At 57.6% G+C, this 21,981-nt stretch overlaps 1 protein-coding gene across 1 annotated transcript; it reads right to left on the bottom strand.

The window, feature by feature from the left end:
• Positions 1-1,307: 1,307 nt before the first annotated feature.
• Positions 1,308-20,166, bottom strand: LOC115639381 (V-type proton ATPase catalytic subunit A-like). Its single transcript, XM_030542070.1, has 14 exons — positions 20,085-20,166; positions 16,829-16,957; positions 15,551-15,765; positions 13,439-13,576; positions 12,399-12,550; positions 10,952-11,114; positions 9,531-9,639; positions 9,143-9,265; positions 8,277-8,391; positions 7,026-7,089; positions 6,722-6,925; positions 5,549-5,643; positions 4,245-4,416; positions 1,308-1,751 (listed from the first exon to the last, which is right to left on the bottom strand). The coding sequence occupies exons 1-14, from the start codon at positions 20,164-20,166 to the stop codon at positions 1,659-1,661; spliced, it is 1,854 nt and encodes a 617-aa protein (XP_030397930.1). The 3' UTR covers positions 1,308-1,658.
• Positions 20,167-21,981: the final 1,815 nt, after the last annotated feature.

Here is a 21,981-nt window from a genome sequence, read left to right as displayed (position 1 = left end):
TGTGTGTGTGTGTATATCTTCCTATTGTATTTTCGCTCAAATAAATTTGTTAGTCTCTAAGGTGCCACAAGGACTCCTGTTCATTTATAAGGGTTACTCTTCTGGGGTGGAGGGTTCTGTAATTCTGTCAGTGTTCTGCTTGTGTCACTTGTGTTCTCATACGGAGCTTTGCTTCTCCCTACTGCAAGTTCCCTCCCAATGGAGCTGTCCTGCAGGACCTAGGTTCCCCAGGGCTCCGTTCTTCCAGCCCCAGAGTCAGCCAAACACCCCCACACACATTAACAGAGCGCGGCTGAGAGGATCGGGTTAATCAGCGCTCCCAAACTGGCCCCTTATATGTCCCTGGACTCAGCAGGCTGGGTCGGGCAGCACTTTCAATCTGCCACCCTCATATGTCCCAGGTTCAGCACGTCCCTATCCCCACTTTCACGTTCCAATTGCTCTGGCAGTAACCCACTTGATGAGCAAACCCCCCAGGATTTTTGGGCGCTGCAGGAGCTTTAGCTTAGGTATGAGGAGTGTTGCTGCAGAATGGGGCAGCCAAGAAACACCCCAGGGTGTGGGGGGCTGGCGAGAGAGAGAAGCAACCAGCTTAACCATGAAAGTGATTTATTGCCAGGTAATAACCACAGGGGAACCAACCAAACAAAACAGTTATAATGTTAAATTTAACTTACATTTGATTATAAAAGTCAGGTTTAGAAAACTAGAACTGATCACACAAGTCAGGTCAGAAGGCTACACCTAGAGAGAGAGAGAACTGGGTTCTCACCACTCCGTGAAGCTTCAATCAGTCGGGGTTCCCAGGTGCGGTGGTAGCTGAGGGTCCAGAGTGCTGGAGACAGGCAGAGCCCCCAGCACGATCACTCAGCAGAAGATGAAGTCCCAAAGGATCTGATGCAGATTTTAAATCCAGGCATCAGAGCACTTACTTGAGCATGGGTAGGGGGCGTTTTCTGGAAGGAAACAACAATGGTTGGAGGGAAAACACTAGATTTGTTTATGGGTAAACTGATGGCTCAAGGGAGGATATCAAAGTTGTTTTGTTCAGGCTAGACAATAGGAACTTCTCATTCCTGGCTACGGGAGGTGTTTTTTCGAGGGATCCCATAAGGCAGTTAGGCAGCTTCAGTATTTTGGATACCAATAAAGGATTCATTACTAGAATTGGTCTGATAAGTGCTGAGCTGGGTGTGTGCAGGAGTAGGCTCCTTAACATCTGGAGCAGAGATTCCCCCAGAGTTCAGTGCGGTTCTTGCCTTGGAATCTCTGTTCTCCATTCTGTGTGCTAATGGAGATACCTCCCTGTCCCATCCTTGATACAAATGAGCCTAGGGGTTGCCTTAATCCTGTCACCCTTGGCCAGAGGGGTTTTGATGTGTCTCCCATGGCTTTTTCATTGCTTTTGGTAAATCTTCTGATCAGCTTTGGTTCAAACAGAGGCTGGGGCGGGGAAGGTCTTTCGTGAGCCAGACAGGCTGGGTACTGCGCCCTGGTTCCCCAAGGACACAGAGTTGACAGGGTAACACCATGGCAGATGCACAACGAGGGAATTTGGAAGTAAATGGACCATTTAAAAAGAATTTTATAAATACAGACATTACAGATAAAGACCCAGCTCATCAGCCAGCCCCAAGCGAGGCCCCGGTTGCTGACCCTCAGTCCTCCAGGCCGCGGAAAGCGTTCTGCATTTCCTCGTTCAGCTGGGTGTAATCGGCCTTAATCTTTGCTTCGCCGTCCTTCACTGGATCCTTGGAAAGGAGACAGGTGGAGAGATGAGCGTGGGTTGTTAGAAAACCCCTTCGATTCAAGCCAGACCAGAAAGGCCAGGGAAGGAGCAAAGGGGACTTGGGGCTCAGCTGTTGGGTCTCCATTTACTGTTAGTACCGTAATGTCTCACTTAACGTCATCCCGGTTAACGTTGTTTCGCTGGTACATTGCTGATCAATCAGAGAACATGCTCGTTTAAAGTTGCGCAATGCTCCCTTATAACATGGTTTGGCAGCCACCCACTTTGTCCACTGCTTGCAGGAAGAGCAGCTGGTTGCAGCTAGCTGGTGGGGGCTTGGAATCAGGGTTGACCGGAAGCCCCTCTATCAGCTTCCCCACATAATGGTAGTGGGATCGACCCCTCTGGGAACCTAGCCCCATCAGGAAACATCTTGATCAGGCTTCCGAAAAGCCCAGGCAGCTGAATCAGCAGCTACGTCTGATGATGCAGCTGAGCCCCTTGGTGAGGGAATGGACACACTGTGACGCTAAGGGCGGCGGAGCTTAGCACCAATGAGCCCGAACCCTGGAGTCAGCAGGGGACACCCGCCCAAGAAAGGGCCCAGTGCAAACCCAGCAGGGACCCCAGAGTTTGGCCGAGTGACGATTCCCCCAATAGGCTAGGCTCCAGCGCAGCTCTAGGGGAGCAATCCAGCAAGGCTCAGGACCAAGGGCCCGGCCCCATGGAGTCAAGGGCCAAACTCCCACGGGGGGCAGGCTCAGATCCTGAGCACTGCAGCAGCGGGCACGATCAGCATGGCCACTGGCGAAGACCCCATACCGGTCCAGGGTATCACCACTGCACCCACCACCAGGGTATTGGGTGCTGGATGTACCAGTGAGCCTGTCCAGCCAGGACAACAGGCCTTGGACTTCAACAGAAGCAGGATCAGGCCCTGGAATTGTAGCACAAAGACCCAAGCCTTGTAGAGGGAGGACAGCGAGTTCCTCCACAGTGCAGGGACAGACCCCAGCCCTTGGAGTGAGGCCTAGTGGGTGGAGCACTGCCTGGGTCTCATGGTACCTGGCTTCTATTTCCAGCTCTGCCACGGGCCTGTTGGGAGACCTTGGACAAGTACCTTCCCCTCCCTGCACCTCAGTTTCCCCCTCTGTACAATGGGGATAATGATACTTGTCTCCTTTGCAAAGCACTTTGAGATGCACTAGATGGTTGGTGTCATTGCAGGGCCCTGCACGCTGCAGGGCTGGACGAAGGCACAGGTGTGACCAGCCCCCAGCCAGGGCTCTCGCTGCATGCTGGTGATGGGATCTCAGCCCTCATGGCTGACTCGAGTGTAACCACAGCAGTGACACCTGCCTCAGTCTGCAGAGAGCTTGAGACAACCATCCGCTGTGCCCCACAGCTCCCCAGCAGAGGGCTTGGCGTGGGGTGGGAGGAAATCTTTCATCAGGTTCTGCTGGGGGGGTGCTGACAGGTCCTCGCCCCAAACTCTGCTTTGGTGGGTGCGGGGTTGGGTCCTCTCTCCTCTGGGACAGACCCAACTGCCTGGAGGCAGGGAGGGTGGTCTGGGGAGGGGGATACTTTGGTTGCCCAAACAGGGGAAGTGAGAGAACCCTGAGTCCAGCATGCGGCTCTTGTACATGTTCCCACCCTCAACTTCCTAAAGCAGGACCAGGCCATGGCTTTGAGGTGGGGCCACAGCAAAGGGGTGGGGCCAAAGGGAACCCCCCAACATGGGGATGTGACTAAAGTCTTGGATGGCATCTCTGTCCTGGGAGGTGACAGTCCAGTCACGCAGCACTGGACTGAGAGACTCCAGCATGTTAGCAGGGAAGCAAGAGTGCGGTTCCTCAGGTCACCTGCTAGTGAGTGATCTGGAGTCACAGCCGGACCTCGCAGTGCTCAGACAGCAAGGGGACAGCTAAGTACAGAAACTGCAGGTGGAAGGAAGGGGGGTGTATGCAAGAAGAGTGGGGGGTGGAAGGGTAGGTAAGTGGAGGGCTGGCTGGCTGGCTGGGTAGGTAGACAGTTGGATGGATGGGTGGAAGAATGGATGGACAGGTCAGTGGATGGATGGATGGATGGATGGATGGATGGAGTGTGGGTGGATGGAAGGATGGATGGATGAGATGATTGGTGGAAGGATGCATGGATGGACAGGCCAGTGGCTAGATGGATGGATGGATGGAAGGATGGATGGATGCAGTGTAGGTGAATGATGGGTGGAAGGATGGATGGAGGATGGATGGACAGAAGGATGAACTGGTCAATGGATGGATGAATGAAGGATGGGTGGACGGAAGGATGAGCTGGTCAGTGAATGGATGGATGAATTGATGAAGTGTGGGCGGGTGGATGGATGGAGCGTGGCTGGATGGATCTGAAAGCCATGCAGCACCAGCCCTTATGGAGCAGTTTAATTCGCTAACACACTGTTAACCCCTTCAGCCCCAGAGCCAACAGCCCATGCAATAACATGCCAGCACAGCGCTAGGGCTGGCCAGCACCTCACCTTGAACTTCATGGAGCTCAGCTTGTACATGATGTCCCCAAGGCTCTCACGGATCACGGCCCAGGTGATCTTGTTCTCAGACTGGGCCGTGGACTCCACCGTGTGCTGGGCCATGTCGTAGAAGGCGATCATGTTCTGCAGCATCCCCACTGTCTTGTAGAAGGGGCAGAACCTGCCACGACAGGGACAGGAATGGCCCAGGGGTGTCAGGGAGTCTCTGGAGCAGCCTCATGGACACAGCACCAGAGCTGCTCCCTGATGTCAGTCTTGCCCCAGAGCACGGACGTCCTGGAGCAGCGAGCAGCTCCAGGGGGAGTGCTCAAGGTGGGGAGGGAGCTAGAGAGGGAGGCTCCCATCTGCAGGGAGGGACCCTATGGAGATCTTGAGGGGGCAGCTCTGCCAGCTGGCACTCCAGGGCCATACTCAGAGACCCCTAGTTCCTCCCGCAGGTCACAGCCCTTCCCGGTCAACATGAGCCCATCACGGCCTCTCTCATCACCCCAGTGGGTCCTTTGGCCCCGGTCCCTGCTTCACCCCTCACACCCATTTCCACACCATCTGTGCCAATAGAAGCAAGAGGAGAGTTGCTCCCATTCTGCTAAACCCAGCTGATTCTGGGGTGCGGCACATCAATGCCCAGCAGTCATTTAGGACAAGAAGTGAAGAATGCCTTCTTCAGCTGGAACCGCTGGGCCACTTGAGATAGGGTGAAGGGAGTGAGTTCTAGAGATAACCCAGTGAGCCAGAGCCCAGGCGCTATTGTGACAGATGGAGGTAAGGCTTGGGGGGAGAGCGAGAGATGGAGGGATACAGGGACAGAGAGCGATGGCGGTGTATGGGGATGGATGGAGTGCGATGGGAGTGGACCGGGACGGATGGAGCACAATAGGGGTGGATGGGGACGGACGGAGCGCGATGGGGATGGACGGAGCGCGATGGGGGTGGACGGGGACAGACGGAGCGGGATGGGGGTAGATGGGGACAGACGGGGCGCAGTGGAGGTGGACCAGGACGGACGGAACGCGATGAGGGTAGACCGGGACGGAGGGAGTGCGGTGGAGGTGGACAGGGACAGAAAGAGCTCAAAGAGGGTGGACTGGGACAGACGGAGCGCGATGGGGGTGGATGAGGACAGAGTGTGATGGGGTGGACAGGGCTGGATGGAGAGTGATGGTGGTGAACCGGGACAGACAGAGCGTGATGGGGGTGGACGGGGATGGATGTAGCGTGGCCAGGGGCTGTGGCTGTGGGGCAGGCTGGGGGCTGTGGCTGTGGGGCAGGCTGGGAGCCGGTGTAGCTGGTACCTGTCGTAGGAGGAGTAGCCATTCTGCTGCAGGAAGTCGTCCTTAATCAGCTTGGCCACCTCCAGCGTGATCTTGTCAGCCTCGGCCAGAGAGGCCTGTGGGGATAGCACGGGGGGCATGATGGACACAGCTCAGCCCTCCCCCATCCCTTCCCCTCTCCTCCCCCCTTTGCTCTCCTGTTGTAACTCTGCAAAGTGTGGGCCATTAATGGCGGCTTGGACTCTTGATGGCACCCACTGAGTAGGACAAAGGTTGTACATGGCTCTGTTTACTTGTAAGCCTTCCTCTGTTCCTGTGAGTCAGGCCAGGAAGAATGGAGGCTTGGGTCTCACAGGACATGTGACCATGTCACCTGGTACCGGAATCCATCTTAAACCTGGTGCTTTTCCATTTAGGAGGAGGGGTGGGGACCCAGAGAGACAAAGGATTCCCGCCTTGTGCCAAAACTATAAAAGGGATGGGGGGAGACAGGACAAAGGGGCTGCCAGTCATGAGGAATCCCCAAGTTACCACCTGAGCTGGAACTAACAAGGTCTGTACCAGGGGACAGGATTGGGCCCAGACTAAGAAGGAATCTAGTCTGTGAAAGAAGTTTATTGAAACATCTCTGAGGGTGAGATTTACCTGTATTCAGTTTCTTAATGTATTAGGCTTAGACTCGCATGTTTTGCTTTATTTTGCTTGGTAACTTACTTTGTTCTGTCTGTTATTACTTGAAACCACTTAAATCCTACTTTTTATACTTGTTAAAATCACTTTTGTTTCTTATTGAACCCAGAGTAAGTGATTAATACCTGGGGGAACAAACAGCTGTGCATACCTCTCTGTCAGTATTATAGAGGGCAGACAATTTATGTGTTTACCCTGCATAAGCTTTATACAGAGTAAAACGGATTTATTTGGGGTTTGGATCCCATTGGGAACTGGGTGTCTGGCTGCTGGAGATAGGTGACCTGCTGAGCAATTTTTGGTTAAAGTCTGCAGCTTTGGGGGTGTGGCCTGGTCCCTGGGCCTGTGCTGCAGCAGGCTAGCATGTCTGGCTCAACAAGGCAGGGTTCTGGAGTTCCAAGCTGGCAGGGAAAACGGGCTCAGAGGTAATTCCAGCACATCAGGTGACAGCTGCAAGGGGGTCTCTGTGACCAAGCCCAACACACCCGGTCCCAGCCCCCTCACCTTGCCCACTAGCTGCACGATCTCAGCCAGGTCCTCCTCCTCCTGCAGGATCTCCTTTGCCTTGGTGCGCAGGGCGGTGAACTCAGGGTGGTGGCGCTCGTAGTGCTCGTCCAGCGCCCGCATGTACTTGCTGTAGCTGATGAGCCAGTTCACGGAGGGGAAGTGCTTCCGCTGGGCCAGCTTCTTGTCCAGCCCCCAGAAGACCTGGGTGGGGTGGGAGAGATGCCGCGGGGGAAAGGGGAGTGAGAACAGGACAGGATGCGGGGGGATTCCCAAGGGAGTCAAAGGCCCCAGGGACACTCACCTGGACAATCCCCAGGGTCGCAGAGGTCACAGGGTCGGAGAAGTCACCTCCCGGAGGGGACACCCTGGGATGACATGGAGAGGGGCTTAGTCTGAGCAACTGGCCAGTACGGACGCTAATCCACAGCTGGATTGTACTGGCCCTAAGCCCCCTGGTGAGGCTAATGTACCACAGAGATGAGTGGGGGACAGACACGGGGATGGATGGGTAGACGGAAGCAGGGATGCGTGGATGATGCTGGGATGGGTGGATGGAGGGATAGGTAGATATATGAACAGGTGGATGGACGGATACAGAGATAGGCAGACAGACGGACAGATGGATGCAAACATGGATGGATGCAGAGGTGGGTGGATGGATTCAGGCATGGATGGACAGATGCAGAAATGGATGGACGGATGGATGGATGGATGGGGGTGTTGGGGGGGCAGGTGCTTTGGGAGTGTTGGGCAGCATGAGGGTGTCGGGATGTTGGGGTTGTGGGGGTGTCAGGAGGTTGTGAGGTTGTCAGGGGTTGTGGGGGTGTCATGGGTCATGGGAGGATGTTGGCTGGCATGGGGTGTTGGATGTTGTGGGAGTGCTGGGAGTCATGGCGGGTATCAGCTAGCATGGGGATGTCAGGGATTGTGGGCGTGTTGGGGGGTTGTATGGTTCTCAGGGTTTTGGGGGTGTCATGAGTTGTGCAGGGGTGTCAGATGGCAGGGGTGTCAGAGATTGTGGGGGTGCCAGGATGTTGGAGGTGTTGGGGGGTTGTGGGGATATTGGGAGTGGTGGGGGGTGTCGGCTGGTGTGGGGTGTTGGAGGTTGTGGGGGTGTCAGGATGTTGGCGGTGTTGGGAGTCTTGGGGGGGGTGTTGGCTGGTGGGGGGTGTCAGGGGTTGTGGGGGTGTCAGAAGTTGTGAGGGTCTCAGGAGTCATGGGGGGTGTTGGCTGGCATGGGGGTGTTGGGATGTTGGGGCTGTTGGGGGGTTGTGGAGTGGGTGCCGGGAGTGGTGGGGGGTGTTGGCTGGTGTGGGAGTGTCTGGGATTGTGGGGGTGTCGGGTTGTTGGGGGTGTCAGGAGTCATGGGTGATGGCCGGTAGGGGGTGTCAGGGGTTGTGGGGGTGTCGGGGATTGTGGGGGTGTCGAGTTGTTGGGGGTGTCAGGAGTCATGGGGGGGTGTTGGCCGGTAGGAGGCCTCAGGGGCCTTTCCCCATATCAACTCTGACTCCCTGCCATGGCTGGACGCTCGGGGAAGGCAGGAAGGACTCACGCGCCGACGATGCTGACGCTTCCCTCCCGCTCCGGGCTGCCCAGGCACTTGACCCGTCCTGCACGTTCGTAGAAGGACGCCAGGCGGGCGCCGAGGTAGGCCGGGTACCCGCTGTCTGGAAAGCAAAGCCATCGTGTGCCTGGGGGTGCTCGGAGCAGGGCGGGTCCCAGTGGCACCAGCACGGGGGGCCCTCTGGACCAGGCTGAGTCGGGGGGCAGGAGATGGGGGATCCCAAGCCAATGGGTGGACAGCATGGGGGGCTGCAGAGCACCCTGGCCAGCAATGTTCCTGGGGTCCCTCTCACGAGGGGGAGGGGGCTCCATCTCGGCACAGCCTCACCCCTCGCAGCACACTCAGCCTCCCACAGCCCAGGGCTGTAACCTCACCGGTCCCCACAGCCTGAGCACACTGGGACCAGAGGGTACCCCGGGGACAGGATGACATCAGTCAGGGGCTGCCTGAGGATGTCCCTGAGCTTGGCACCAATTGGGGCAGCAAGGGGGGGATGACCATGGAAAAGGGACAGAACCAAACATGGGCAGTGGAGGGAGGAAGACACGTCAGAACACCCATCAAGGCAGCACCCGTGGGGGCAGGATGTTACCAACTGCGGTCAGTGAAGGGGGCAGAGGAGACAGTGTCACAAGCCCTGCCAATGGAGCGGGAATGTGCCTGGCTCCATGTCCAAGTGCTGGGAACCAGCTGTCCCAGGGAACGTGGCTGGATTCGGGGGGACACAGACTTGCTGGGCCCCATTCTCCTCTCCGAGAGAGGTTCAGAGTTGGGGTTAATCCTGCCCTGCCCCCCTGCATTCCCCCAGCCGTCCTCGGTGCAGGGCTTTGGCTGCACAGCGGGCAGAGCATCACCTGCAGGCATCTCTGCCAGCCGGCCGGAGATCTCACGCAGCGCCTCGGCCCAGCGGGAGGTGGAGTCGGCCATCATGCTGACGTGGTAGCCCATGTCGCGGAAATACTCCGAGAGCGTAATCCCTGCGGGATGCGAGCATTGGAAATATGAATCCCACAGATCCCTGCCAGCTCCCTGCAGCTCTGCCGGTGCCCCTCAATCCCAACCCGCAGCCCCCTGCTATGCCAGCCCTGCGCTCCCCATGCAGCTCTGCTGGTGCCCCTTAATCCCATCCCGCAGCTCCCTTCTATGCCAGTTCTGGGTTCCCCTTTCCACACCTCAGCCAGTGGCCCTCAATCCATTCCCAGCTCAGTGCCCCCCAGCCCCAAGGGTAGGGCAGCTGCTCACCTGTGTAGATGGAGGCCTCCCGGGCAGCCACAGGCATGTTGGATGTGTTGGCCACCAGCGCGGTGCGCTTCATGATGGTCTCCGTCTTCCCATCCACCTCCATGGTGAGCTGGGGACAGAGTGCAGCAGGGTCAGTCCCAGGGAGGGGCCCTCAGCGCAGACCCAACCCGGGCCCAGGAGACTTGGAGAACCCCTGGGAGATGTTCCCGTCCAGGGACAAGTGGGATGGGCAGAAACAGACGCCTGGCTCAGCCTGGCCTTGACTTCCCCAGCCAGGGTCTCCTAGCTAGGATAGGCCCAATACACCCCTACCAAACCGGCCAGGGGCTCCGAAATGGGACAGGCCTAGTACACCCCTACCGAACTGGCCAGGGGCTCCCAGCTGGGACAAGCGCAGCACACCCCTACTGAACCGGTCGGGGGCTCTGAATTCGGACTGGCCCAGTACACTCCTACCGAACTGGCCAGGGGCTCCAAACTGGGACAGGCCCAGTACACCCCTTGTGTACCCCATGAGTCTAGGAATGTAGGCCTGCCTGACATACATAATTAAACATGGGGAGACCTCATCTCTTGGAAGACAGGAGCAGGGAGGGAAATTGCTCGGCAGGTTGGAAACAGAATGTTTGTGCTAACTAGGATACAGTGCGTGGGGCTGGGAGTGGACAGAAAATGTCTGAGCCGGCCAAGATAAGAGGGAGACCACCCATAGACCATTGACTGCCAATAAGATAACAATGGACGAGCTAAGTGGGGGATGTAGAGGTGAGGTGACAAGCAGGTCGAGCGTGGACGGGGCCTGCTGCACAGGGACCAAGCCAGGCCCCAAACGTCCAGTAAAGGCACCGGATGACAGAGGTCTAGTGTGTGATGCTGGCTGTGTGGGGCGCCCTGTGTTCACCCACGGCGCTTTGCCTGAGTGACAAGACGAGTCAGACTGAGGTCTGGGGATCCAAGTGGAAGAGGTCTCTGGGGAACCACACATGGGTCTCAGCTGGGACCAGACCAGCCCAGCACCCACTTGCTGGGCCAAGGGTCCCAGTTGGGACCAGCCTAGAGCCAGGAGAGTCATGACATTGCCCCAGGGGAGCTGCAGGTGTTGGTGACAGGAAGGAAATGGCTCCTGAGCCCCAGGCTTAATTGGAGAAGCCCAGAAAACCCACGATCCCCCCCAAACCCACAGCACCCCGGCTCATGAGCTGCCCCCAGCATAAGGAGAGGCCCCGCCATGGTCCAGGGCTCCCTCCCCCACGTCTCCCATCATCTGTGACTCACAACCCCATCAGTGAGATACCTCCCATGTTCCATGGCTCCTGCCTCCACAACTGGGTTCACCCCCATGGCTCCCTCCCCAACTGGGTTCACCCCCATGGCTCCCGCCCCCCCAGCTGGATCTACCCCTCAGGGCCCCCCCCGCTCACCTCAGGGAAGTCCCGCAGCACCTCCGACATCTCGTTGCCACGCTCACCGCAGCCCACGTAGATGATGACGTCGCTGTTGGAGTACTTGGACAGCGACTGTGAGATGACTGTCTTGCCGCAGCCGAAGGCCCCCGGGATGGCTGTGGTCCCACCCTGAACGCACCTGGGGGGCAAAGGGGCCCTGAGCCAGCAGCCAGCAGTCCCCCCACCCACCCAGGGAGCTCAGAGCTTTGGCAGCTCCCCCGCAGGCAGGGCATGTTCCCGGCCCACAGCTCCTGGTGGTCACTCAGGGCAGCCCCATGCTGGCTGGGGGGGTGCCCACTGGTGGCCAGTGACTATAAAAGCCCCCTCATCATCCCTCACATGGCTGCTCTTGCAGCTCAAATGGCACAGAGCTGCGCTCTGGGTGCGCGCAGGGCCGGGCTCAATCCCTGCTGACGGCCATTGTGGGTACGGGCTGGTACACTGATTCTGGGCAGGGGATATGAGGAGGGGTGGCAAATACCCTAAGCACCAAAAGGGGTGGGCGGTTATAGATGCTACGGCAGATCTCTTAGCAACCTGGCTTTCGATCGCTACCCTAGCTGGGTCTCCAGCTAATGCTGGCTGGGGGCATGTGTGGCTCACAGCTGTCTGCTTAGCCCCATGAGCTCTCCAGCTGCAGCAGGGTCACCGGCCCCGGGGGCAAAGCGCGTGTGAAACGCAACAGGCTCTGTGGTTTACGCTGTGTAAATGCCAAGAGTAGGGCAGGAGGAGTCGGGTCTGCGGGGTGGGGCACGGGGCTTGAAGCGGGAGCGAACGAAGGGAAAGGTCTGCCGTGCTGGCAAGAGGAGAAATTGGTATCACACCAAACTACCAAAGACTGGGTGGAAAGTGATCGATATTCCCCCAGACTCCCTGTGGCACGGGGAGGAGGGAGCTGCCAGCCCAGGGGGCGGCGGCAGAGGCCGGGGGAGTCACAAAATACTGAAGAGTGGGTGGAAAGTGGCCAATATTTGCCCAGACTCCCTGTGGCATGGGGAGGAGGGAGCTGCCAGCCCAGGGGGTGGCGGGGGGTCAAGCCACCCGAGAAAACCAAAACCACGAAAATACATTCCACCCTTTTATCAGTTATTGAGGTTCCAACTCTCCAGCTGATCGAGGCAGGGCCAGGAGCTCCCCCCACAGCCAGCGCTCCTGCCCCCCTCCCCACAGCGCCCCCTGCTGGGAGATCCTAGTCCTGGAGTAGCCAGGAACTCCCCCCACAGCCAGCGCTCCTGCCCCACTCCCCACAGCGCCCCCTGCTGCTGGACACTGGCAGATACCCACTTCCCATTGTTCTCCCTTGTCTTTGCCTTCGGTGCCAGGGGAGGTGGCAAAAAAGCCCCAATCCCACCATCTCCCTGAGGGTTTCCCCCCACCCCCAGCTGCTGGCAGGGCTGAGAGTGGGGGCAGCGGCATCACTCACGGGAAGAGGGCATCCAGGACTCTCTGGCCGGTCAGCAGCGGGTAGTTGGCGGGGAGCTTCTCCGTCACAGGCCGGATCTGCCGCACAGGCCACACCTGCAGCATGGTGAGCCGCTCCGCCACGCCCTCAAAGTCCAGCTCCAGCACCACATCCTGGGGACAGGCAGACACAGCTGAGCGGGGCCCAGAGCCAGCCACCACAGGAGGGTGGGAGACCCCAGGGCTGATTCTCAGCTACCCCATCCCTGCACTAGGGGGGAGGGAGATAAGGGGTTTTAATCATCTTTGTGCTTCCTGTATTCTGGACCCTGCCCAGCCACTGGTATCTCAGTGTGCCCACTCTATGCCTCAGTTTCCCTATCTGTAAGTGGGGAACAATACTGCCCATGAGCTGCCAGTGGGATTGCGTAGGCAGGACAGGCACAGGCCATGAGCCGCCTGCAGAGGATTCCCTTTGAGAGAGAGACATTCGACCCTTGAGTGAGAGAATCACATGTCCAAGGGTTACAACTGATTGGAAGAGCCAATTGCTGGGAGAGAAATGCAAACGGATCATTAAATATAGAGGCTCTGGCTCATTAATAAGCAAACAGGAAGTGACCATCTGATGATGTCATTTGAGGCACAGGAAGTGCAACACTGGACTTACACCAAAAAAATCTTAAAAATAAAACCAAAATACAACTGGCTGGAGATGAGCCCAAGCCGGACTCCTGGGTTCTCCAAATCTCCTCAAAACTTGACCAGAGCCAAACTTCACAGCTCAGGAGCAACTGGATCAGAAGCACAAGCCCAGCCTCAAATCCCCCTTGAGCTCCAAGGCAGCTCAGATCCAGAAGCCCCATTTGTGTGGCGCTGGCCGGTCAGGCTGCCCTTTGCATCAGTGCTAAAGCCACAGCTCCAGCATCAGCAGCACCCAGTGCGATGGGCGAGCACTCGCGGCCCTGGCGCTCGGCGGCTGCTGTATGACTAATGGGGAATGCTCATTGCTCTGCACCAGTCGCTGCCCACACCAGTCCCCGCCCCCAGCAGTGACCCTACCGAGATGTCATAGTGCCCCGGCGGGGCAACGTAGGTCACGGTGCCCCGGCTCCGGGGTGGCACCATGATCTTGTGCTTGATGAGGGAGTTCTCGGCCACCAGGGCGTAGATGTCCCCGCCAGTCACATGACTCCCGACCTGGAAAGGGGAAGAGAAGCGTGAGATACAGGATGGTGCCTCCCGGGAGACTTCAGGGCCAAAACAGAATCATGGACTCATAGGACTGGAGGGGACTTCGAGAGGTCATCTAGTCCTGTCGCCCGCACTCATGGCAGGACTAAGTATTATCCATCCCTGACAGGCATTTGTCCAACCTGCTCTTTAAAATCTCCAGTGATGGAGATTCCACAACCTTCCTAGGCAATTTATTCCAGTGCTTAACCACCCTGACAGTCAGGAAGTTTTTCTTAATGTCCAACCTAAAGCACCCTGGCTGCAATTTAAGCCCATTGCTTCTTGTCCTATCCTCAGCGGTTAAGGAGAACAATGTTTTTCCCTCCTCCTTGTAACAATCTTTTATGCATTTGAAAACTGCTAGCATGTCCCTTCTCAGTCTTCTCTTCTCCAGACTAAACGTACCCAGTTTTTTCAATCGTCCCTCCTAGGTCATGTTTTCTAGACTTTTAATCATTTTTGTTGCTCTTCTCTGGACTTTCTCCAATTTGGCCACATCTTTCCTGAAATGTGGCACCCAGAACAGGACACAATACTCCAGTTGAGGCCTAATCAGTATGGAGTAGATTGGAAGAATTACTTCTTGTGTCTTGTTTACAAATCTCCTGCTATTACAGCCCAGAATGATGTCTGCTTGGCGCAGACCCTCACAAGATTCTCCAAAAGCTGCCTGCCTCCTATAGGGAGCATCTCCAACCCAAGGTCAGATTCCCTGTGTCTCTCCTCACTGCTCTTCGCTCCTTTCCATCCCCCGGTCCTGGCTTATCCTCAGGGATTCATCTGCCCTTGCAGCCTCTTCCCCACAGGAGGTCTCTGGCTGGGGCGTCACAGTGAAAGACCCCAGTCGTGATGAGCTGCAGGGTGGGAAGGAGCAGCAGGAGCAGACAAATAATTCCAGGAACAAAAGTACTGGTTTCCTTGCGTCCCTCAAGGCAGAGGAGTTTAGGAAACACAGGAGCCAAATTTCAACTTTTCCCAAGTTTTCATTAGTGGGCGCTGGCCCCAGGCAGTCAGGGCTGAGCCCCACATCCCAGAGTAGCAATAGGGCATGCTTGGCTGCAGGGAGTGAGCAGGTGACTAGGAGGTGCTCTCCCCTGGCAGTCAGGGCTGGCCCCGATGCCCCAGATATTAGGGGGTGCTGTGCTGCAAGGAGAGAGGTGGGAGCTCAGTAGGGGGTGCTGTGCTAAAGGGGGCAGGGTGAGGGCTCAGTAGGGGGCGCTGTGCTGAAGGGAGCAGGGTGAGGGCTCAGTAGGGGGCGCTGTGCTGCAGGGGGCAGGGTGAGGGCTCAGTAGGGGGCGCTGTGCTGCAGGGAGCAGAGTGAAGGCTCAGTAGGAGGTGCCGTGCTGCAGGAGTAGGGTGAGGGCTCAGTAGGGGGCGCTGGGCTGCAGGGAGGGAGGGTATTGCTGAGGGTTGCTCTCCCTAGCAGTAGGGGGCGCTGTGCTGAAGGGGGCAGGGTGAGGGCTCAGTAGGGGGCACCGTGCTGCAGGGAGTAGGGTGAGGGCTCAGTAGGGGGCGCTGTGCTGAAGGGGGCGGGGTGAGGGCTCAGTAGGGGGCGCTGTGCTGCAGGGAGGGAGGGTATTGCTGAGGGTTGCTCTCCCTAGCAGCAGGGAGCACTGTGCAGCTGGAGGTGCCAGCCTGTGCCTGAGTCCCCAGGGCATGTTCCCCAGGAGCTGGTGCATGAGTCCTGTTGCCCTGCTGGGATATTTTGGTATCTGCTGCCTCTGCACCTCTACACAAGGCCAGACTCTCCTGGTCTCCTGGGTTCTCTCCTCCACCAGGCGAGCCGACCGCAGCCTGAGCTGGGCGCAGCTGTGCCTGGAGCTGCAGAGACCCTGCGAAGGGCTCCAGCTGGGTGCATGGGAATCGGCTTGGAGAGGGCGAGACTCCTGCTGACAAAGCCTCCTCCACACCAGGCGCTGCCCCAGTCTGGGCCCTTACCCGGATGCTCTGGCTCGGGGCGAAGTCCCACTTGATGTCCTGGGACAGGGCGGGGATGTTGATGCCACGGGGGATGTAGATGCTCTGGGTCAGCTCTGTGATGTCTTTCAAGGGGCGCTGGATGCCGTCAAAGATGGAGCCCATGATGCCCGGGCCCAGCTCCACTGAAAGCGGCTTCCCCGTCCGCAGCACCGGGTCCCCCACACAGACCCCCGCTGCCACCAGTGTTCAGGAGAGGGCTCCGGGCCCAGAGACATGTACAGGGGTGGGTGGGAGTGGGAACGGGCTCAAACATATTCAGGATCCCCCCATGATAGATAAATAGATGGTAGGGGATGCAGATAGGGCATGGCCAGGTGATGAGGGAGATCAGGCGGCATGAGGTGCAGGCCTGGCAGGGAGCACAGACTCGGGGGCGGGGGTCAGTGTACACGGCCTAGGGGGGAGAGCAGGGAACGCGGCCTGGTTGGGGGGGGTTCAAGGAGCAGGGCCCTGGGGGGAGGGAAGGGAATGTGGCCTGGGATGGGGGTTCAGGGCACATGGCCTGCAGGGGAGGACAGGGAATGTGGCTGGGGATGGGGGTTCGGGGCACGTGGCCTGGGGGGTAGGGCAGGGAACGTGGGCCTGAGATGGGGGTTCAGGGCACATGGCCTGGGTGGGAGGGCAGGGAACGTGGCCTGACCGGGGGCGGGGGTTCAGGGTACAGAGCCTGGGCAGGAGGGCAGGGAACATGGCCTGACCGGGGGCGGGGTTCAGGGCACACAGCCTGGACGGGAGGGCAGAGAACGTGGCCTGGGTTGGGGGTTCAAGGCACATGGCCTGGGGGGGAGGGCAGGGAACGTGGGCCTGAGATGGGGGTTCAGGGCACATGGCCTTGGGGGGAGGACAGGGAACGTGGCCTGACCGGAGGCGGGGGTTCAGGGTACACAGCCTGGGCGGGAGGGCAGGGAACGTGGCCTGGGATGGGGGTTCAGGGTACACAGCCTGGGTGGGAGGGCAGGGAACATGGCCTGACCGGGGGCGGGGGTTCAGGGTACACAGCCTGAGCGGGAGGGCAGGGAACGTGGCTTGACAGTGAGGGGTTCAAGGAGAATGGCCTCATTGGGGTGTTCAGAGGACACAGCTGGGGGTGGAGGGCAGGGAACATGGCATGGCGAGAGGTTTAGGGCACACGGCCAGGGGGCTTCAGGGGGCACAGCCTGGGGGGGGTTCAGGGGCCACGGCCTGGGGGAGGGTTCAGAGGACATGGTCTGGGGGGGTTCCAGGCAGGAAGGATACAGGTCTCTTCGTACACCTGGATGGTGGCCAGGTCTCCCTCGAGACGGATGATTTCACCCACCAGCTCGGCGTGCCCCACGCGCACCAGCTCGTACATGGCGGCTCCAGCCATGCTGCTGGCGGTGACCACTGAGGGGAGAAAAGGGAGGTTAGACCTCGGGGCGGTGCCCAGGGCTGGGCTGGGGAGGGGAGACGCCTCTGACCCGGGGGCCTGCATGGCCCCTAGCATCTGGTGCTCTCAGCAGACCTCACCTGCCCTAGCCCTCTTCCCTGCACCCACCCCCTGTATCTCCCCAGCCCTAACCCTCTCTTACCCAAATGATTACTTGTGACTGCTGTGGGATCCCCAACCTCCTTGTTATCGGGGCAGGAGTAATAAAGGGTTGTTATCCTTGTTGTGTGAACCGAGGGCAGCAGAACTGTACCTGGCCTACCCCAATGGAGGGACTCAACCTCAACTGAACAGCACTCTCTAGGCAGGGGACATGGGTTCCAAAGCCCAACGTGTTGAGAGAGGGTTGGGACAGGTACTTGCACCTGGGGGTGTGGGCCCTGTTTAGGGGTCCCAGAGACCACTTCACCCTGCCTCTCTCCACTGTGTAATAACAGAGCTAATTTAGACTCAGTTGAGAGTCTTGTTACATGCTGCAGGTCTAAGTAGTAGACCTACTTCAGGACAGCGTCTCTATTGTAAGAGGCTGCCTAGTGTGCACCAGCAGTGAGGCTCCCCCACTAACAGCTGAATTCGCCAAGAACTGAAATCACTGAGACCTGTTGTGACGAACTGGGAAAGTTCTTAATGTTTTCTCTGAATACTGTATTGGTGCCTCAGTGTCCCCATGGCAGTTCTTAAGTATCTGGCAGAGCAAAGGGCCAGTGCACCTAAATGCCTGACACTCTGTCTCCTAGCAACTGATGGCCTGGGTCCCTGCCCTGCAAAGGTGCCAGCTGAAGGTGTTGGAGACAAAGGGATCAGGTGACCTCCTGGCCCGGGAAAGGAGCTGAGCAGAGAGGAGGGGCTGGGAGGGGTTGTTAGTCTGGTACTGGCTGGGGTCAAGGGTGGAGGGCAGACCTGGGGGTCTGGCTCACTGCCCCCCAGAATGGACCCAGCCGAGGGGTCCGGTTCGCTGTATCTACAAGCTCTGTTTTAGACCCTGTTCCTGTCATCGAATAAACCTCTGTTTTACTGGCTGGCTGAGAGTCACGTCTGACTGCAAAGTGGGGGTGCAGAACCCGGTGGCTTCCCCAGGACCCCGTTGGGGTGGACTCGCTGTGGGAAGCGCACGGAGGGGCAGAGGATGCTGAATGCTCCAAGGAGAGACCCAGGAGGTGAAGCTGTGTGAGCTTCTTGCCCTGAACAAGTCTGCTCCAAGGGAGAGGAGGTTCCCCAAAGTCCTGACTGGCTTGGTGGGGAGCAGTTCCAGAGCATCGCCCGGTGACTCCGAGACACCTGTGTTAAGTGGGGGGCCCTGGAGACATCTTGGTGAGTGGCCAGCAGAGCCGGCTCTAGGCACCAGCTTTCCAAGCCAGGGCCGGCTTTAACAAGTGCGGGGCCCAATCCGTACTCACCCGGCAGCGCTCCGGGTCTTCTGCGGCACTTCGGCAGCGGGTCCTTCACTCGCTCCGGGTCTTTCACAGCACTCAATGACCCGCCGCCAAAATGCCGCCGAAGACCCGGAGCGAGTGAAGGACCCGCTGCCGAAATGCTGCCGAAGACCCCTGGAACGCCGCTGGGTGAGTAAAAATCAAAAAGGCGCCGGCACAGGGCCCTCTTAGGCATGTGGCCCAATTCAGGGGAATCGGGCAAATCAGCCTAAAGCCAGCCCTGTTCCAAGCATGTGCTTGGGGTGGGGCACTTTTCAAGGAGCGGCACTTTTCAAGGCTTTTTTTTTTTCCTTGGGGTGGCAAAAAACCTAGAGCCGGCCCTGGTGGCAAGCCAGGTGGCTGGTGGAGAGGGCCAGAGCAGAGCCCTGCAGAGAGGCTCGGCAATCGGCTGTTGGGGTGACAAGCGACTGCCCAAGCTGCGGAGTGTGTAAGGTGCCTCCCTACCCCTTCCACCCAAGGTGAGAGGTGAACTATGCAGATGAACCTCTAAACTCTGGGGCTGCACTGGTCAAGGACCAGGAGTGGGGTGCAGAAAAGGGACGGGCACATCAAAGGGACTTTTGGGTTGCTGGAGTTAAGACCCTGGGGGGAAAAGGACACTGTCCAACTTACTTGGGGGTGGGCCGTTTGCTCATGGTTTATGTTTATGAACCCTAGCTGCAGTGTTTTCCGAAATGAATGCTGAGTTAATTCCCTCATTTTATTAAAAGTTTTTGCTACACTCCGACTCTGTGCTTGCGAGAGGGGAAGTATTGCCTCATAGCAGCACCCAGGGGGTGTTGTGTAATTGTCCCAGGTCACTGGGTGGGGGCTTGAGCCTGGCCTTTGTTGCTGCGGCTCCATCTGGCAGAAAGGTCACATGTACTTAAAATTAAACCCAGGGATAATTAAACCCAGGATAAGTGCCTGCAGCTGCAACTGGATTTTTACTACAAATTTTCCATGAGTGGCATAAAATCTTTATCACTTCCAACCAAAACTGCTTCCACATGGGCTGTGAAGAGCGATGGGGACTCTTGCCACGTTAACAGAGTTACTGGGAATGTTTTTAGACACACAGACTGGCTATCGGAAGGCAGAGCTGGTTGGCACCAGAGCAGGGACTGTGTGGCTATCCAGGGAGTGGCGGGGGGGAGTGCTGTTGTCACAGGAGGGCTGCTAATGTGTCAAACTTCTTGGTCCAGAAAAAAAAAAGCAAATGCCCTCTGTGAAATCTGAAATCTCGCTAACAGCTGGGAAAGTATTTAAAGGAACAGGTCGAAAATATCCACCGTAGCTACAGACAATGGGAAGAAAGTCAAAAATTACGGGGAAGTAAATAACTGGATAGACATCTAAATCAGCCATTTAAATTAAATAATTAATAATAATAATAATAATAATAAATGCTTAAAATTGTATTAAAAAAAAAGAAAAAAATCCAGATTTCTTTCCTCTCCCCTTGTTTCGTGGCCAGACATGCTTTTCCCCAGCGAGCCCAGGAAATGAGTTTGCAGCCAGCCCTTGTGGCCAGCATCCCAGATCCTCAGGTCGATTGTTCTCAGATTGTCCCAGCTGGGCCTGCCAGGACTGGATTGCTAGCACCGCAAGGACCATGGCTGCACACTGCCAACGTCTGCCTGCCCCTCAGAGCTGCATTCCCATCACCTACCTGGCCCGGAGACGCCATGGACAAACCCCAGCACGCTTTCCTTCTCCACATCCTCTATCCTGGGCAGCTTGGAGAACTCCATGGCTCTGGTGTGGCAGGGAACCAGCTCCGGGCTTCGATAGCGGCTGAGTTTCCAAAGAGAGACACATTTAAACCAAACCAGTTGCTGGCTCTGCGGGTGCCTTGCAGACCCAGCCGGCTGCCCGCATGGGCACCAGTACCTATGTCGCTACCTGGACTTATTGCCACAAAACGCAGCATGGTTGGTTTAGAACTCGGCCTTCTGGGCAAGAGGACAGAGCAGGCCCCGTAATGCGGAGGGGAAGGCTGGGCAGCTGGGACTGGAACAGGTTTTAAATCCCTGCTTCTGAGCTGGGCAACCCAGAGGCAAACAGCCAAGGATTCTGGGTACGTAGCGCCCAAAGGGATGGGCACCCCCCTAACGTCAGTACTACCAATCCCAGACCGGCCGCCCCTTTGGCTCATTCAAACCCCTTGAGAAACGCGCTGTGCCCTCAACTCCTGTCCAGGAAGAAAGGACAGGAGGTGGAGGAGGCGCTGAAAAAGCACTCCATTTTAGTGGGACCCACTAACGAGAGCACATGAGTGTCCTCTGCTAGTCCGGCAGTAGATTACTGCATCCTGCTCAAGGCCTGAAGGAACCATTATGATCATCCATTCCTAGGGCTCAGCTCTTCATTCTTGTTCTCCGGGAACTCACCTCTCTGGGGAGGGAGGAAGGGGGCAATCTCAAGCAGAGGGGACTTTCCAGCCCCAAATGCCAGAGCCACCTAACAGAGTACCAGCCAGGAGATAGCACATAGTCGACTATGTTGGCAAGTCCTCTTTGCCCCAACCACTAGACCCCACTCTCCTCTCAGAGCTGGGAACAGAACCCAGGAGCCCTGACTCCTGGGATAGGAAAGTGTGGGGGGGGGCCAATGGAGGTGTGTCAGTGGATGAAGTCAATGTCTGGGGACTGTAAAGGAACCCAAAGGAAAGGATGTTTCTGCCCGTGCATCCTGGGGAACTCCCTGCTGCAGGTGCCTTAGTATCACATTCTGCGACCGGGACTGGGAAATTGGGTGATGTTTACAGCTGTGCTAAAGCAGACGAGGCCATAGGCGCTCGAACTAGAGGTGCTGCCACACCCCCGGCTTGAAGTGGTTTTCATCATATCCAGGGTTTACAGTTTGGTTCAATGGCTCTCAGCACCCCCACTGTGCACACTGCTCCAGCACCCTTGGACGAGGCTGATCAACCCTCAGGCTTCAGGGCACGATCACGCCAGTCAGATCAGGAAGGGGACATGGAGTGATGTACAACTGATCTGTGATGCGCTGTAGGACCAGGGTCACCTTCTCCTGAAGCACCAGTTGTGGCCTGCTGCCAGGGGCACCAGTCTGGGGTTGACAGGCTAGTTGCCTGGTTTTCACAAACTTTGCACCCACCTCCACTCTGCCCTGCATGGACCCCTCCACCTCCAGGTGTGGGGAGCTCAGTCTCCATGGCCCATCCCGCCAGCCCTCTCTAGTGGTAGCTGGGACACATGCTCAGAGGGTGAGGAGAGCTTGGGCTAACAGAAGGGAGTGTTTTAGCTCAGGCCGCGGAGCCTCGGGTGTTTCACATCAGCGGGCCCCGGATCTGCTCTCATTGCTGGCGATGCACAGGCAGCCTGGGCTGGCAGGGACCTGTCATGGGCAGATGCAGCAAAGGGCATGTTTAGGTTTCATTTGCCTGCTGCAGGGCGGGGAAGGAACCAACCTCCGTGCCAGCCCATGTGGGGAGCCCTGCCCTGCAGAGAGGGGAGCTGCAGCTGCCAAAACCCCTGCGAAGCACAATCCCTGCTAATCAGAGACAGTGCAGAGCTAGGAGCCAGCCCAGTGCGGCCTCTTTC

This window comes from Gopherus evgoodei, chromosome 24 (assembly GCF_007399415.2).
Source record: "Gopherus evgoodei ecotype Sinaloan lineage chromosome 24, rGopEvg1_v1.p, whole genome shotgun sequence".
NCBI classification, from domain to species: domain Eukaryota; kingdom Metazoa; phylum Chordata; order Testudines; family Testudinidae; genus Gopherus; species Gopherus evgoodei.
This window is presented reverse-complemented; position numbering and strand designations above follow the sequence as displayed.